The sequence below is a fragment of the Mangifera indica genome, chromosome 10 (assembly GCF_011075055.1).
Source record: "Mangifera indica cultivar Alphonso chromosome 10, CATAS_Mindica_2.1, whole genome shotgun sequence".
In the NCBI taxonomy this organism is placed as follows: domain Eukaryota; kingdom Viridiplantae; phylum Streptophyta; class Magnoliopsida; order Sapindales; family Anacardiaceae; genus Mangifera; species Mangifera indica.
In genome coordinates this window covers 6,784,970-6,802,916 of record NC_058146.1, presented here as the reverse complement: position 1 = coordinate 6,802,916, position 17,947 = coordinate 6,784,970, and the positions used below count along the sequence as shown (strand labels likewise).

The window sequence follows — 17,947 nt, the reverse complement described above, 5'->3', positions numbered from 1 at the left end:
CATCAAACCTTGGGTGGGAAATAGTCGTTTGGCCTAACCGATTTTACAAAGTATCATAACCATCATGGCAGAGTGGGATTGATTATTTAAATTGGAGCAAAATAGTAACAACTTTAATTTAAAATCATTTCTTAAATTACAAATTTATTGAACTAAGAAAAAATATATATATATAAATATATTTGTAAATGAATCCCCGAATGGGGTCACAAAGAGGCTTCAGAAAATTGCATAAAAGAAAGTGTAGTCTGTAACCAAGATTTTGTGTAACATGTTACAGATTCATTCTCAGGTTTATGCATTCATTTTTATTGATGCTGAAAATCTTCTTCTTCCAAGGCATTATTTAAGCAGAATTCAAGGGGAAGAAGCAACTGAACCTATGCTTTTTTGGCCGGCTTAATTTCTTCGTATCAGTTCGATTGTTTTTGCGGATGTCATTTGCTTCTGTGCTTGTTTGCTTGGTATTAGCATGCATGTTTTGGTCTGAAATAGGTGTTGTTACCACTGTCCCATTCTGGGGGGAACTCGAAGAAACCTGGTTGGTCTCAGCGCCAATTGGAAGATCATCTACTGGTGATGCCGGCGCTATCCTGTTATGGTTCACCTCCCCTCTGCAAAGAACGATCAAATCAGTGTTAGTTCATAGTATAATCCGCTTATGTTTAACTGGGTAAACTCATACGGAAATGTACCTAACATCTTGTATTCCGGTGCTATTTCTGGATTCATGACCGGTTTTCTCTGTTGATTCTTTTTCAGATGTTGTACAGACTTCAACTTCTGAAGAATTTGCATCATTTTCATCATGGTTTTCCATGTTTGGAGGTTTTTTATACGTAAGACTGAGCGATGAACTGTTTTGGCCGTTAAACCCATGCTCACGAACAATATATATGGCCTTCTCTAATGTTTCTAGAGCTTGCTGCACAAGAGGACTGACAGAAACATTTGTTTTTCCATTCACATGATGAGTTTCTGGGGTCTTAATGGTAAAGGTTTGATGCATAGCTTTGTCATCCCCTTCTAAGACCACACTTTCATCGCTCTCTTCTTCCTCTATCTCATTAACAACATTGCTCTTTGTAACTTGTGTGTTACTTGGCAAAGATTCACTGGCATGGTTAACATTATGAACATTCTGTTCAACATCACTCAGGCCATCCTGCAAACCTCCAATGAGATGTTGTTCTGGCAGATTACGGGAATAATTCCTGAGCTCCTTTGCTCTCAGAGACTCCTCAATCTGACTGACAACTTTTCTCTCTGTAACTAATGTGCTGTTCAGCAAAGACTCATGGGCATGGTTAATATTAACAACATTCTGTTCCACATCACTTAGGCCATCTTGAGTAACTTCAATCAGATGTTCTTCAGGCACAACAGCCGTATCATTCTTCAGCTCTTCTGCTTTCAAAGTTTCCTTGGACTCGTTCTTGGAATAAAGAACTTCATGTATTCGAGCATAAAGTGGCTCCTTCAAGGCCTTGCTGTAATCTTCACTATCATTAAGAACAGAAGCCACTGCCTGAAATGAAAATTAAACAGCTGAATTAGGAGGTGACATCAGTAGCATGGCACATAGCAAACAAGACACTCACATGCTCAAGATAAAACATTGCTGAATAAATTGAATAACCTTTTGATAGAGCCTGAAACCACTTCCAATGAGCTGCCTGGAAATGAAATTTATGAGAGAAGGAGGGACAAAGTCAAACTTCACATCCATATGTGCTATAGTCCTACAAAAATTTGGCAGAAGTCAAAATTTTGTAACAAAAGAGCACCAAAAACAGATTATTGTTGCATGGTAAACAGATTTTTTCTTTTTCTCCTCTGGTGCTTTTACTATTAGCAATTAGAAGCAATCCACCAGCAATCTCAATATTTATGGAAACTTCATTAGTTTTGTCATCTGCTCCATATAGATTATCAAGCAACACAAACTTTGGTCTTATGTAGCCTTAATTATGTCCTGTGCTATTTTTCAATGTTGGAAAAAAAAACGATGCAGCTCAACCCATTATTTAGGCGTCCACTGAGGTAATATAGCCATTTAAAGATGAACTCACCTAAGGTAGCTTCTTTCCTGGGTCACCTTTTGCATAGCAACCCCTCCCTCCAACTCAATCCTTATGACATCCTTTTCTTCAGGAATGCCATCATTACTAAACCCATGAGTATTTTTATCAATGCTCTTCACATCATCAATCTGAAAGTAAAAATGATAACAAAATTCTTTAGTTTAGCCATTAGTCAGGCAGAAGTAGATTAAGAATCTCATGAAAATAAATTCCAACACACTATATAAATGAAACATACTGTGTTAAATAGAACAAGGATGAGATCATCTTGAAAATACTCTAACATAAAATAGTGCACAATGGCCTCTCGGGCAGACAGTGGCCAAGTAATCTTCACCCTTTCTTCCGAAAACATAAGGAAAAATCAGCATCTTGAATTTACAGAATTAAGGGGAGTGAAGGAATCAAATATAGCAAAATTTCAAACAAATGATGCATTTTTGTCGTGGACAAACCTCACTAAAGATATCTGTTCACAAATCCGGACCTTTTGCAAACATTGTAACGAAGTGATTTTGAAGGGCGGAAAATTATACTGAGGCCACCTGGGAGAAAGTAAGGAAATAGAAAAGAGTAAATTATATTCTGACTACAATAACTGCAATTCACATCAAAGGTTCTCTGAGAAACCATCTTGATTTCAACCATATAAATCAAACTAGCTCTTAAACTTTCTTGGTTGCACCAAACATTGTTTAAGTTTAGATGCAAGAGTATATATAATTGTCTACAGAAGATGTGCAGGAAAGAATATGACGAATATTAGAAGCAACAACTCTTCATTTTGTAATCATTATCCATAACCAACAAACTTTTCCCAGAGTGGGAATAGAAACAAGCTTCACATCATGTCACAATCAAGCACACAAGCGGGTAATACTAGACTAGCTCACTAAAGCAGGAGTAAATGGCAAAATCCAGCACAAAGTTAACAAAGTCATACTTTCAGAAGTCCAGGAAAATGATAGCATCTATAGAAATATCAGGATGATAAGATGCTACATCTAGAACTCTTGGTTATGCCATAAGAAAAGTTGAGGAAGAAAAAGGCCAATTGTTCTCATAGAAGCAGTCAGACAAGCAATAAATAAATCATAAGCACAAGTTTTTCAAAACTGAGGGAGAAGAAAAAGAAGACAATAAGATGATTCAACCAAGTATAGAAGTTGTAACCACATTTTGTTGGAAAAGAAAAAATGAAAAGACAAAGAGAAGAGACAATGTGATTCACATACTACATCAACTAATACATTCCCCATATATTAGAAAGATATTATACAAAGGGCAAAATCAACAATGATGGAAAGAAGTCTCACCATTTGTTGTAGAGGGTTGACTCCCAAGCAACACAAAAACCTGCAATGAAGTACAGATCTTAAAAAAGAGCTCCAAAATTGATAAATAAAAGAGTGATTTACCCAGTTTTTTTCTCATCAATTTAGAATTCTATGATGAAGCCCAAAATTCTCTCAAGTACTTCAGTGAAACTCACAAGCATCTAAGGGCCCCTCTACATAGCCTTCAACAAGTAATGAGTGAAGAGGAGTGCCCTCAGGTCCTTCACGATACATAACACGGAACTCTTCGTTATCCTGTTTTAACTGTCAAAAGTGATAGGCATCAACAACGTCAATATCTAGAAGCCACTTTTCAATGACCAATAATCTTGATCAAAGACAAAACACAAGAAATTTAATGAAGTAATGCATTTTTATTAACATGTTCAGCATACAGGGAACCCTAGTTCATCTGAAAGGCAGTAAAATTTAAAACCCCAGAAAAGGAAAATTGAAAGCAATGGTTCTCTGGCAGATGAGGTCCAACTGAACATCAAAAGATGATAAAAAAGGTGATGATATATATTGCTCATCTTCCAAGATTTCTCTCTTCCAGATAGAAAAGTATTTAAGGATATGAAAAAAGTATAATTATCCAGCATTCCAGTTGGGTGAGCATACTTTCCATTCACCATGTGATCCCTCGGTAGTTTTTGAAACCTCATCATCATCTACAGAAGCACTCCTCAGCATGTCAAGAAACTTGGAGACTTCAGCAGTCTTCTTTTCTACTACACTTTCACTACAACCTGCCCAACCCAAAGTCATGAATTACAAACTACTTTTCAATCAGATTACAAAACGGTCCACAATAGCTTATATCAACTATAATAACAACAATTCACATGAAAGTTTTGAGGAGATACTAACCTCCTAAACCATTGGAGGAAGAATTTAGGAGTTGATTTTTCACCAAATTTCTGAGGTTCTCCTCATTTGTCAATTCCGAAGATGCCAATGTCCTGTCAAGCCTCTCTCTATAGTGAGAAATCTTCCCCTTCTTTCCCATCTTACTATCCCCAAGAAAACCACAAAGACTTTACATTGGATACCGCATACTCATTTCGCTACGAGCCCCCTAAAATTTCAATCGCAAAATAATAATGTTCATGTTCTTTAATAAACATAAGCTTAACCAAACAAATAAATTCTCTTGACATCAAAATACCAAATAATAAAAATATATGAATTCATTGTCTTCTGCATTAAATACCTGCAAATTTACCAGAAATAGCAAACAAGCAAGTGAATGGAAAAGTTATCATCAAAATCTGTTTATCTTGATTGAGATAAGTTCACTAGTTGAGTATGATCTTTAAGATTCTGTGCATGAATAAATATTCAAATTTCAGCAAGATAAAAAGCATCAAATTTTCAAACTTCATAACTTCAAATACCATAAAATTTCTCATACAACTTTCCCAGCATAAAATAACATTAAAAAAAATCATAACACAGAAAAGAAAATGAAAAGGAATATCAAAGTTTATGGTAATTTTCATCCAACTCACAAGAAGCTCATGAAGAGACAAACCCAGCTGGAGTTATGGAATTCTGAAGTCAACCCAGCGTCAAAAATCATAAATTCCCGCAACCAAAATGCGGATCTCGATATAATTTAGTAAAAATCACCGCCAAAAATGAACACGGAAATGAAGTCTCTTCCTCTGCGTAACCAATTCCAGACATAAAAGAGAATCAGATTCGGTAAAATATCATAACTTCAGCAATAAGAAAACAAAAAAACTGTTTTATTAATTTATTCATTACTTATAAAAGCCATTAAAATATTTTTTTTTGAAGATATTTTTTCATAAAGGAGAAACCAAATCTGGACCTTTCGTTCTTGCTTGCCAGCATTTAGATTTGGTCCAATAATAAAGGCGTAATTACCATCGAAAATCTTTAATTAATATTAAAACATCTCTGATCATGACAAAAATATGAAATCAATTACATGATCCCGGGGCCTTAAAGCAAATCTGTAGTTTAATTAAGGTGGGGTGGGAGACAGGGAATTGCAAGGCAAGGCAAGGCAAGCTGAAATGAAAGTAGGAAAGCAACTGGAATTAGATTCGGTGCGGAGAAAAATTTAAATAAATAAATAAAAGAAACAGCTTTGGTTCTATCGGACAAGACACGTGGGGCTCCGATTACATAGTTGATTGCCTTAGCTTTGGTTATCTGGCGTTGCCTTTAAGCCAATTTTATCGCCGATTCTAGATTCTCGATCGCGGTCTTGTTAAAGATTGGGTAATCAAATATGCGCCTTATAATTGTCTTGTCCTAAATTCGTTTCAATTTTTGCTAACAAATTTTATTTTATAATATCAAAATTACATAATTGGATAAAAACGGTGAAATCCAGCTCAATTTAATCGTTTTTTAATGTAGTTATCAATTTTCAATAATATAAAATATTATATAAGAAAAAGATAATACATACCATGAAATATATTGAATTAATACGATATAATAAATATATCATATAATACAAAACGTATATCACGATATAATATATTTTATCAATATAAACCAATATATTTTTGTAAATAAAATAATAATGTGATTGGACAAAAACAGTAAAATCCAGCTCAACATTTTTATTTTTTGAAAGGCCAAAAGACCTATTCCCACCTAAGGATCAGTGAAATCCAAAATTTCTATATATTAACTTTAAAAAATTTAAATATCATTTTTTTGTAAAAATGTTATCTAGTTAAAAATATTTTTAAAATAAAAATTTATCACATTTTTTCTTTCTTAATTTAAAAATCTAATAATTCTTTTCTCTCCATTGAATGTCTGAAAAGTAGTCAATTCTCTTTAAAGTTTTTTTTCTTACCACTTTTTGGCGAACTTCACCATCTTCGACGCATTCTCTCTCCCTCCCTCTTTAACCATTTTCATCTTAAATGAAAATGAAATCGTCGTTGTTTGAGAGACAATCATTTTTATTTTTTTCTCAAATTAGATTTTTGATTTACGATTCAACTACTATGACTAATAACATAATATTCAAATAATTTATTAAATTGTAGTCAAAACATATTGATCAATAACCCTAAACTTTTGATTAGAGAGTGAATAAGGTTTCCTTTATAGTCAAAAATATTTTTGTTGAAATTGGGAAAATGCTATTGGTTAAGAGAGAAAGCAAAAAGTGAATAGAAAGTGGAGTGTCATTTCTCAATTCCAAGAGAAATTAAATGGGATTGCAACTTTAACTTTTTGTATCACCATATGGCTTTGCCAAATTTCACCCCTCCTTTACAATTTAGAATTGAGAATTCAATAAAGACAATCTCTTTTCACTAGCTGCATCTCCACTTTATCTCTACTTTTGAGAACCAAACATATCACCAACATTTCCTCTTCAAATCTCATGATTATATGTTTGAACTCCTTTGCAATATCTTTTTTTTTTTTAACATTTTTGCATATTAAATCTGTAGTAAAATTATACGTACGTATTTTTTATATATAATTTAGATATATAAATGATATATTATCGTATAATTAAATGATTTTAAATTAAAAATAAAATAACACTCAATCATATGATGACATATTAAATTTCTTTGTTCATAATTTCTTTTCCCTCCCCACAATTGATTTAGTGTAAACACGTTAAAAAATTTTGTGACATGGAGAAGCACTTTCTTTATGGATTTGTTTATGCATTTGAAGAGAGGAAAAAAGTAAGTATGAATGTTTGAAAGTTGAACGAAGTATATGATTATTGAAAATTGAAGAATTTTGATGAACTTTTTTAAACTTCAAAACTACATATTAATTGAATTCGGTTATATTTGGCCATTTTTTCGGTCCAAGGTTGAAGACAACAAAAAATGATTAAAATTAGCGTAAACCAAACCAATATGGGGGTATTAAACACTTTCATGCATATAGAGAGGTTCCTTTAATTTTTACCAAGGTTTTCAAAATTAGATTAGACTAGTTAGTTTACCTAGTTGAATCGAAAATCGACTTTAAGTTTGATTTAATTCACATTAAAAAATGGGTTGTTTATTGACTCAGTCAAAATCGATCAAAATTGGTAAATCGGTTAACCCAATTAAAATTAGCAGAACCAGATTTGACCAAAGTTAATGAAATTTTGTTTCATAATTCTTATTTTTGATGATAGTGGTTTTGCAAAAGTTTTAAATATCTTGAAACTGATAAATCAGTTTGATTATTTTAGATTAGGCTAAATTAATTTTTAAAAGTTTATAAAGAAAACATAAGACCAAAAATAAAATAAAAAAGAAAAAAAATTAAAAAGTTTGATATTAAGTTTAACTTTTATTAATATAAGTATTTTTTATTGTGTGACGGAGAAATGAATCAACCCATTATAAAAAGTATTTAACTTTTTATAATAAAATAAACAATTTTTAAAAATTTAAAATATCATAATATTATGTGACATGAACTAGTGAATCGATTGGTCAAACCCAATAATTTTCAACCAATTTGATCTAGTGGTTGTTGTTGGATGTGATGGTGAGAATGGATTTAATTTAACTTCACACATGGGTTAATCAATTATATTTTGAATTTTCAGCTTTCATTGCATGGAAAATCTTCAAATAAAAGAATCCAAAAACAAATTTATGGTAGAAGTACAGATGAACGTGAAAAGTCTTAATTAATTGTAGTCCTCATAATATACTACATTAAATGACAATTGGTTCAATATGCAAATAGAAAAAAAATTGAATAAAAAGAGGTAGATGGAGCTATCAAAACCATTGACAATTCAATAGACTATATTTAAAAAAACAAAAACAAAATTGGCCAAAATAGCCTATATGACCAAATCAGCCAAAATCATTTATGAAAGAAATTAATATAATTTGGAATATGTTGTTTTGGTAAGATTTGATTGACGGAAATACTTTACTTAACATTATCAAATTTTGGTCGTCGAATGAGGATGTCAATTGAATTCATCTCTTTCTCCTCGCTTCTCACATGTTTTGGCCAAAAAAACATAGAATTAGTTTTTTACGTTTATGCCCACCTTTCACATCCAATCAATGAAAATAAAACTGATAACACAATATTCAAATTATGGATTAAATCTTAACCTAAACCTAAAAAATACGATTATATATTTCTAGAAACACAATTAATGATTGAATACTTGTTAAATTAACCAACCTTCAATTAATTAAGAGGTAAAGATAAAGTTAGAAAATGAAAAAGATGTGTTGAGGTTATCAGAGCCAAAGATAGAGTGAAGATGAGGTCATAGAAAATGAATTATTTTTATCGAAGGATATTTTTGATATTAAATTGAGAAAAAAATTTGAGAAGAATTTGACAAAATGCAATATTGTGTGACAAAAAATTTGAAAAAGATATTTCCCTTCCCAGCTCTTTATCCCAAGGGATATTTGGTTAGAGTTTTATAAAAATTATTCTAATACTCTATTTTTTATTACTTACACTGTTTTGTTTGATTTTTAAGTAATAAAATATTTTAATAATATTTTATTATTAATAATAATATAACAGATAATATAAAAAATAATCTGATTATCATATTTTACTTACGTATTAAAAAATTATTATGATAATCTTGATTTTATTATAACTATATATTTATTTATTAATTTTTTTAAAACAAAAATAATCTAATTCTTAATTAATATAACAAACAATATAAAAAATATTTTAGAATAATTATATCCGAAAATATTTAGTAAAATAATATGTTAGTATTATTTTATTACTTCTAATTAAACATAATAATTATTTATACTTATTTAATTTTATCAAATTTAATTAATTATAATAATAAATTATATCCTAATTTTTAAATTTTTTTTAAATTTTAATAATAAAATATTCACAAATCAAAGGTAGAATTAACATCTTCCGTTTTGTTAGTTGAACTGAACGATATTCATTTTTGGTTGGGGAGCAGATAATAATTAAAAGATAATTACAAGTGGGGCAGAGAAGAGACGGTAGTGGGTAGCCCAGCCAAGCCAACCTTTCCCAATTTAATTTAATTTGCAGATGTGCCCAATCTCCTATGGCCCTCAGAAGATGGCACCATTAATGCCCACCCGATGACTGAAATGTACTTGCACCTCACCATGAATTTTTTATAATTATATTTAATACTGTGCTATCATGCAAGTAATTTAATGGAAAATGACAACTCGGGAGAGGCCCCATGAGCAATGAGACAACCAATTTCTCTCTCGCCCGACTCGATCCTATTGTCATGGGTGAACACCATATGAGGATCAAATTTGATGAGATGAATGACATTATCTTCTGCGATGTTTAATCATAACTAATCAAAAAAGTTGAATCCTTGGGTTTTCATGCAAGGCTTCCCTCTAGGGTTTATCAACCATATCTCACATTATTTCAACGTAGGTTCAATCAACAACATAACATTCAAGCTATATATTAAATTTTAGTCAGAAACATATTGATCAATAACCCTAAAATTTAATGTTGATTTATAAAATTATGACTATAAGGATTTCAACACTTGAAATCTTGAAATACAATAGTCTGGAAGAAAAGAAAAGTTGATTACGTTTAATTCCAATGGATTGTCACTTTTCATTTGTAATCTTCATGGTAGACTAGTTTAAAAGACAATTGATTTAATATACAAATAGAAGAAAATTGACTGAAAAAAGAATGATCGAATTATCAAAACCATTGACAATTCAATCAACTATATCTAAAAAAAAATTTGGCCGAAATAGGCTATACCACAAAATCAACCAACCATATTTGAAAGAAATTAGCATAATCTGGATTATATTGTTTTGGTAAGATTTGATTAATTTTTTTCAAATCTATTTGGTTGGAAGCTAAAGTTTTTATCTAAATTTGGTGAAATACCCTAGTTTAACATTATCAAACTTTGGACGAATGGGGATGTCGAACGAATTCGACTCTTCCTCCTTGCTTTTTACATGTTTCAACCAAAAAAACATAGGGTTAGTTTAGAGTTTTACACCCACATTTCACATCCAATCAATATTTAAATGGTGGATTAAATCTAAACCTAAACGTAAAAAATATGATTATATTTTTCCAGAAAAACAATTAATGATTCAATACTTGTTAAATTAACCAACTCTCAATTAATTAAGAAGTAACGATGAAGTTAGAAAATGAAAAAGATGTGTGGTTTTTAGAGGTAAAGATAGAGTGAAGATGAAGTTGTAGAAAATGAATTATTTTCGTTTAATAAAATTTTTGTTATTTAATTGGAAAAGAAAACAAAGGAGAATTTTACAAAATGTAATATTGTGAGACAAAATTTGAAAGAGAATCTTATCAATCCTCTATCCTAAGGGGCGTTTGATTGAGAAGATTAAATATTATTTTAAAAATTTATTTTTTATTATTTATATTATTTTATTTAATTAGTAATTTTATATTACTAATTGTAATACAACAGATAATACAAGAGATAATCTGATTATCACTTCCACTTTAAATAATAAAATATTACTAAATTAATGTTAATTTTATTATAACTATATCTTTATTTATTAATTTAAAAAACTCTTATTTTTAACCAATATAATAAATAATATAAAAATATTTTAAAATAATTATACTAAAAAAAATTAAATAAAATAATATATTAGTATTCTTTTACTACTTCTAATCAAATACAATAATTATTTATATATATTAATTTTATCAAATTTTATATTTATAATTAATAATTTTTAAAATAATTTATCTTTAAAATAATTTTTTAGTTTTAATAATAAACCATCACCATAACCAAACTCTTCAAAATAGCAGCAATAATATGTCCATTTTGTTAGGTCAACTGTCAATCAATGACCTCTATTTTTGGTAGGGGAGCAGATAATAATTAAAAAATAATTTATAAGTGGGGCCCTGAACATATAGTTAAAAGAGGGCCAAAGGACTATTTCCCACCTAAGGTTATGATACATTTTCAAGTGTCTCCCTTTAATTTTGATAATCTCAAATATCTACTTATAAGTAGTTAAAATTAACAGTAGTAAAGATAAAATAATCATTTTCTCTATAATATTAAAAATAAATTAAAATATAATTTCTTTTTACCGTCTTAAACTTTGAAAATTAAAAATTTTTTCTAGCTTAAATTTTAAAAAATAATAGTTTTCTCTTAGAGTTTCATTTCGAGATCTTCGATGTCATCTTTGATGTCATTGCTGGTAACCTCTCCCTCCCAAAGCTTACTCTCCCTCCGATGGTCTCTTTTCTCCCATTTGGACGTTCGATCGATGTCGAAGGATCCATTTAGGAAGATAAAGAACTTCATCTTTTTCGACGAAGTTCTTCGTCTTTCACTGCTCTTCCGACGTCAATTGAATGTCCAAATAGGTAGAGAGAGACAGTCGAAGGGAGAGAAAGCTTCGATAGGAAGATGCCGCCAGCAATGGAGCTAAAGATAATGTCGAAGATCTCGAAATGAAACTTTAAGAGAAAACTGTCATTTTTTTAAACTTAGGTTGGGAAAAACCTTTATTTTTTAAAGTTTAAAAGAGCAAAAAGAGGTAAAATTTTAAAGAATTAGAGTTTTATTAATTTTAATTACTTATAAATAGATATTTAAAATTATTAAAATTAAAAAGAGAAAATTTAGGAATACAACCTACCTTTGGGTGGAAAATAGTCCTTTGGCCATAAAGGAAAGTAGTCGGCAGCCATTGCCAGCCCAAGCTTTCCTAATTTAGTTTGCAGATGTGGACAATATCATACGGGCCTCAGAATCTGAACCAGTAATGCCCACCGTCGTACTCAAATCTACGTACACCTCATCATCAATCCTTCATGTACCGCTTTAGCCCGTTTTTTGACAATTACATTAATTCTTGAACCTCGAAACTCAAACATTACATTTTCAAAGCCCAATAGTTAATAAAATTAATAAAGTAATAAAATTTAAAAAAAATATATTTAAATTCAAGTTTTTGCAATATTTATGAAAATTTAACTTACTTAATATAGTATTTATAGATTCGATTACTATATTTAAATTTATTTATTTAATAAATGCAGACAAAATTTTTGATTATAAAAAAAGATTACATTTCCAAGGTTTATCCTAACTTGTGCTTCTATTATAGAAAATCCATAAAAACTATTGAAAAAATATTATATAATAAGGGTAATGTTCTGTATATATAGTTTAAGTATATAAATGAGTAAATAGATAATATATCATCATGTATTTGAATATTATTTTATTATTTATTTAAAATTATTTAATTATATAATAACACATTATTTATTTATTTATTTATGTATTTAAAAGTGTATATATATAGTTTTATTGATATAATAAAACATGAAAAAATCAAATTTTTGTTTTGCAATGACCTTAACATTTGCTAAAAAACTAATATGGAAAAATCCCAAAAAAATTTTGCATATTAAAAGCTTAACAAATTTAATATTTGACATAAAAGTTTAACGAAACAAAGATAAGTTATATCATTCTAAAGAAATTGAGCCCAAGTAAAAACAGTATAGACCCATTAACCCCTTCGTCTTTGCTCCTGTCTTTTTCGTTCATCTTGTGTATTCTTTGTTTCTCGAGCTTTCCATCTGAATGCGTTGCAATTTGTTTCAGATTATTTGATATATGAGCAGTACTATATATACCTATTTTAAATACATAAATTTATATATATTTATGTATGTCATCATATGATTAAATATTATTTTATCTTAAATTTAAAATCGTTAAATTACGTGATGACATATATAAGTATGTGTATGTTTGTTTATTGTTTGTGCTTTGTCCAGTTGGAAAAAGGGTGGAACATAATTTTACTCCATCTAGCAACTTTTCCTGTTTGTCTTGCTTGGAGTCCTCTTTTTTGCCCGGTTAGTGTATTGCAATTTCTCTCTTTGTGGGATATTATGAAATCTCCCTCTTGATGGAGAAATATCAACAACCGCTTTTAAAATTCCCTGGTTCTTTATTGCTTCAACTTTTGCAGGTCAGTTACCACAGGTACTAAAGCTCTGGAAATCACCTTGATCCAACATCCCAAGGCCTTTATCTCAGTATTTGCAACAATTCATAATACTTGCATGCCCTTTCAATTTCATTTTATGTGATTGAAGAAAATTTCAGAAATTTGCTTGATTGATCCTATATGGTCATGTTTTGCTGCAGCTTATGTAATCAAGTCTTAGCCAAGGACCATGAAAGCAAAACATTATGCCAATCTACTTAGAACAAATTATCAGGATTAATTCAAGTTTCATCACTTAGATCTTCAAACTCAAATCTTCCATGTCATTCATTAATGTTAGGGAAATTATAAAAAATAGGCAAAAGTAAGGGGGTTTAAGCGAAATTGCCCAAAAAATTCATATTAAAGTAAAAATGCCCAACTTTTGTGAAATACCAAAACTGCCTATATATAAAAAAAATGCCCAACTTTTGTGAAATACCGAAACTGCCCATATATAAACCCAACAAATTTCTCATGTTCCCACTGTGAAATCACTATTCAAAAACAAGGGAAAATTTGAAATTTCCCCTGTCCCATTGTCAGCTGGATTTCCAACCATTTTCGTGGGTTTCGACAACCGAAAATGACACAGCGCGTTAAAATATCTTTCGTCATCTTGTTTGAATCAAGTTATTATTCATATTATTGAGATTTGAGTGAGATTTTGCGGTTTAGGGTTTAGGTTTCGATTTTGAACAATGCTTAAAATGTTTTGATTCTTGGTTGATTTCGTTGAATTGGTTGAGGGGTTTTGTGTTATAGTCTATGTAGATTTGATTTGTGTTGAAATTGGAGGCTGAAACGACGAATTTTGGCAGAAAATTCCTTCCGAAACATTCGGCAGTTTGACAGTGGGAACAGTGTTTCACATTGTCGGACGATTTCTCCCACTGTTGACAGTGGGTTAAGGGGCTTACTTAGTGTTTTCAAAATATTAGGGAGTTGTGTGAGAGTCCTCATTCCACTGTAGACTTTTTTGAAATTTGTCACATGACAGTGGGCTGTTGGGTGGAAATTAACTTTTTTAAAACTATAGGGTTTATATGAGACGGACTTTGAACAGTCATAACTTTTGATCCGGGAGGAGTTACGAGGCCTATAATATATCAACGCGAAGCTCGTTTCGAGCTCTATAACGACAACTAGCTTCGCTGGTTGCACTGAATTTGGAGGCCAAAATAAAACTGTTTCAATGTGTATTATGCAGTTTTATTATTTTATCAAATTTAGGATTTTCGGTTTTTATGATTTTGAGTTTGTTTGTGACCAGACTAGACTTTTTTCATATGTAATTTTCAAATTTGATATTTGTAATTATGATGTGCTTTTTTAGACATATTTTACGATGTAATTATGAAATTTTTGATCGATTTTTCGGTTTTCTCGTTCATAAGCTATTTGAACATATAGTTTTATAAATTTAGATCTGTTTTTTAGATTTTCAAGTAATTTTTTAATTATTGGCATTCTAAGATATTTCAATATATTTATTTATTCATAACATGTTATTCGAGTTTATATATCCTAAAACGGTAAAATTCGAGAAAACAGAACTGAAATTCGAATTCTAAAACTTGAAATACCCTAGAATGGTAACAATCAAAAAATTCTTCGAAAATCTAGAAAATACGAGTCGATATATCGTAAAACGGTGAAATTCGAAAAAACGAAACTGAAATTCGAATTCTAAAAGTTAAAATACCCTAGATTGGCAACAATCGAAAAATTCTTCAAAAATCTAAAAAATACGAATCGATATATCATAAAACGGTGAAATTCGAAAAAACAGAATTGAAATTCAAATTCTAAAAGTTGAAATACCCTATAATGGCAACAATTGAAAAATTCTTCGAAAATCTGAAAAATACGAGTCGATATATCATAAAACGGTGAAATTCTAAAAGTTGAACTGAAATTTCATTTATAATGCTACTACAATGTTTACTATCAAAATACTCCTCAATTATCTATTCCTAAAATTTCATTGAGAAATTTATAATGCTCTTACAATGTTTAATATCAAAATACCCCTCTAATTTTAATAAAATTTCATTTCACCCCTTATAATGAGTGAAGAGGGTTTATACAAATAAGGAGAAGGGTAATTTTGACATTTTAGAAAAAATCATAGGCATTTTTGCTTAGAAATAGTGAATTTGAGCATTTTTGCTTGAAAATAGTGACTTTGGGCATTTTTGCTTAGTGGGAGGGTATTTTGGCCATTTTTTATAATTTCCCTTAATGTTAAGACCAATTAGATTCAACAATAACAAAATTTAACTTTGAACCATCACCAACTGAGGTTTTCAGAAGTTTGGTGAAGAAAAAAATAAAACTGCAAGAAAATACAAAAGAAATGCTGGATGTTCATGTGAATTCCAAGTGCCTAGCACTTGGGTCCATCAATATTTCTGTATCTAAGGATCTCAACCCCAAGGTAGTCAAGAGGACCATGAACAGCAACATGAGGCTTCCCAACCTTTACTCTTACGGCAGAAATTTGAGAGTGTTTTGACAGAGTGTTTGAAGCAATGAGTTGTGCCACCGACTCGAGAAGATTATGAGGTTGTCCTTCCACAACTTCCTCAACTATGCTGTTAGTTCACCAGTTCAAACCATCAAAAGTAACTTATGTCAAAGAAGGCATACACTTACTAATCCAAGCAACCAAAATACAAACATGTCAATGAACAAGATCCCATTAAAATTCACTTCAGGTGTTTAGTAAAATATTTCAAAGAACCCTTTTGGAAAAATCATCCTTTCTGATAGTAGGTTTAAGAAGTAGAGGAATATGTATAACATTAAAAATATAGAATTTTCCATTGGCACCACTTATTTGATAAAAAATACGGTACCAAATTTTGAGTTGTTAGATGGTGCAATTGGTTGATTGAGATTCATTCTAAAAATGCATAATGATTACACCTTTTCAACGACATAAATTAGAACCAACCTTAGTCATTCAAAATAAATTATTCTAATAGCTAAATTTTTTGTGTTAAAATTGGTATAATAAAAATGGAACCACAATCCTTACCCAAAGCAGAATTTACCAAAGTCATATACAGTATTTCTGAAACTCAAAAGCACATTTGAAAGCAAAATTTACCAATCACTCACAACCAATATTACTACTTTGTAATGTTAACGATCACTCAAATTGTTCACATTTAGCACAATTCAATGCTCCACAAACACATCAATTGAAATATTAACAATCAAATGCATATATTTAGAGAAAGCATCATTATCATAATATAAACAATTTCAAGAAACATAGACAAGGATGTCAAAAATTTTCACTTACCGATAAATGTCTGTATAACTAACAGTATCTGACAGGCAATCAGTTTTGCCAGCAGTTCTAAGATCCATCCAAGCATCTACATCAATCAAAAACTTCTGGCCTAGTTTTCTTTCTTCAGGCTTCACCCCATGAAAGCCATGAAACTTCAACCCCCTTAACATGAGTTTGTCACCTCTCAATAACTCAGCTTGTTCCATCAATGCTCCTAATCAATTTGATTAATCTTACAATTAGTTACAAACTCAATACATAATAATTTAATTTCTCAATTGCATTTCATCAAACACTTGATTGCATAAATTAAGTACTCTAATTTTACACAGTGAGAAATAAATTCACATGATTCGGTCTAATGTGGAGAATTAACGAAAGAAAAGATGAAATTGAAACTCAATGACGTAGTACTTTGAGTTCTTATAGGCATTTCAACAAACACTAGAGGTAAAAACAAAGTACTCTAATTTTACACAGAAAGTAACTGTAAAATCAAATGAAATCGACAATTTTGAAGAATCAAGAGAAAATAAATGCTAAAATTGAGAGGAAATAAAAGTACCCACAACCCATCAATCATGTAAAAGACAGATAATAGAATAACCCAGAAAATTACTGAAGTGGAAACTTGAGCAAACAGAAAAAAAAAAAAAAAAACAAAACTTTTGGATAGTATAGAAAAAAAAATAGATACCTTATAATTAAGATGCAGAGTTGTTTTGGCGATAAAATGAGAGGCTCGTTTGCGAATTTTAGTGGGATGAGAGGTTGGTGGCAAGAAGAATTAAAAGATAAGGATGTAGTTGGCAGTTTTAAAACTATAATTGGTAGCATAATTTTCTTAAAGTTGAGGGTTTTAAGAGAAATCATGTGAGTTCCGTGTGCGATAAATGGACTAATAAAATTATAATATATCGCCACGTTACTAGCATTTTTGGTAACAAGGATATAATTAATATAATATTATATGGGTAATTGATTTTAAATTAGAGGTAGGTTAATATTTATAATATATTAATTATATTATTAATTATGTGTTGAAAAATGGTTAAAGGACTATTTCTTACCTAAAGTTTGGTGTAAGGACAAATATATATTTACAAAATTTAAAAAATTTAAAAATTTATCTATGGTTTAGTCTATTTTCATATACCTAAAAATTTTTTGTTAGATTAAGGATAAAATTATTATTTTATCAGT

General features: G+C 30.1%; 2 protein-coding genes across 7 annotated transcripts; both read right to left on the bottom strand.

Annotated features, from left to right (window-relative positions):
* Positions 1-27: 27 nt before the first annotated feature.
* Positions 28-5,509, bottom strand: LOC123228399. Of its 6 annotated transcripts, none has more exons than XM_044653795.1 (12): positions 5,379-5,509; positions 4,933-5,088; positions 4,292-4,499; positions 4,043-4,170; positions 3,577-3,685; positions 3,401-3,440; positions 2,540-2,629; positions 2,323-2,422; positions 2,073-2,212; positions 1,640-1,742; positions 696-1,528; positions 28-614 (listed from the first exon to the last, which is right to left on the bottom strand). In XM_044653795.1, the coding sequence occupies exons 3-12, from the start codon at positions 4,428-4,430 to the stop codon at positions 347-349; spliced, it is 1,950 nt and encodes a 649-aa protein (XP_044509730.1). In that variant the 5' UTR covers positions 4,431-4,499; positions 4,933-5,088; positions 5,379-5,509; the 3' UTR covers positions 28-346. The 6 variants fall into 6 exon arrangements, with proteins under 6 accessions (XP_044509730.1, XP_044509731.1, XP_044509729.1 ...); XM_044653796.1 differs by having other exon boundaries at positions 5,315-5,467; XM_044653794.1 differs by having other exon boundaries at positions 5,259-5,388.
* Positions 5,510-15,702: 10,193 nt separating this feature from the next.
* LOC123227225 (dihydroneopterin aldolase 1-like) lies at positions 15,703-17,594 on the bottom strand. Its single transcript, XM_044651936.1, has 3 exons — positions 17,442-17,594; positions 16,754-16,958; positions 15,703-16,037 (listed from the first exon to the last, which is right to left on the bottom strand). Exons 2-3 carry the CDS (start codon positions 16,948-16,950, stop codon positions 15,830-15,832), a joined length of 405 nt encoding a protein of 134 aa, XP_044507871.1. The 5' UTR covers positions 16,951-16,958; positions 17,442-17,594; the 3' UTR covers positions 15,703-15,829.
* Positions 17,595-17,947: the final 353 nt, after the last annotated feature.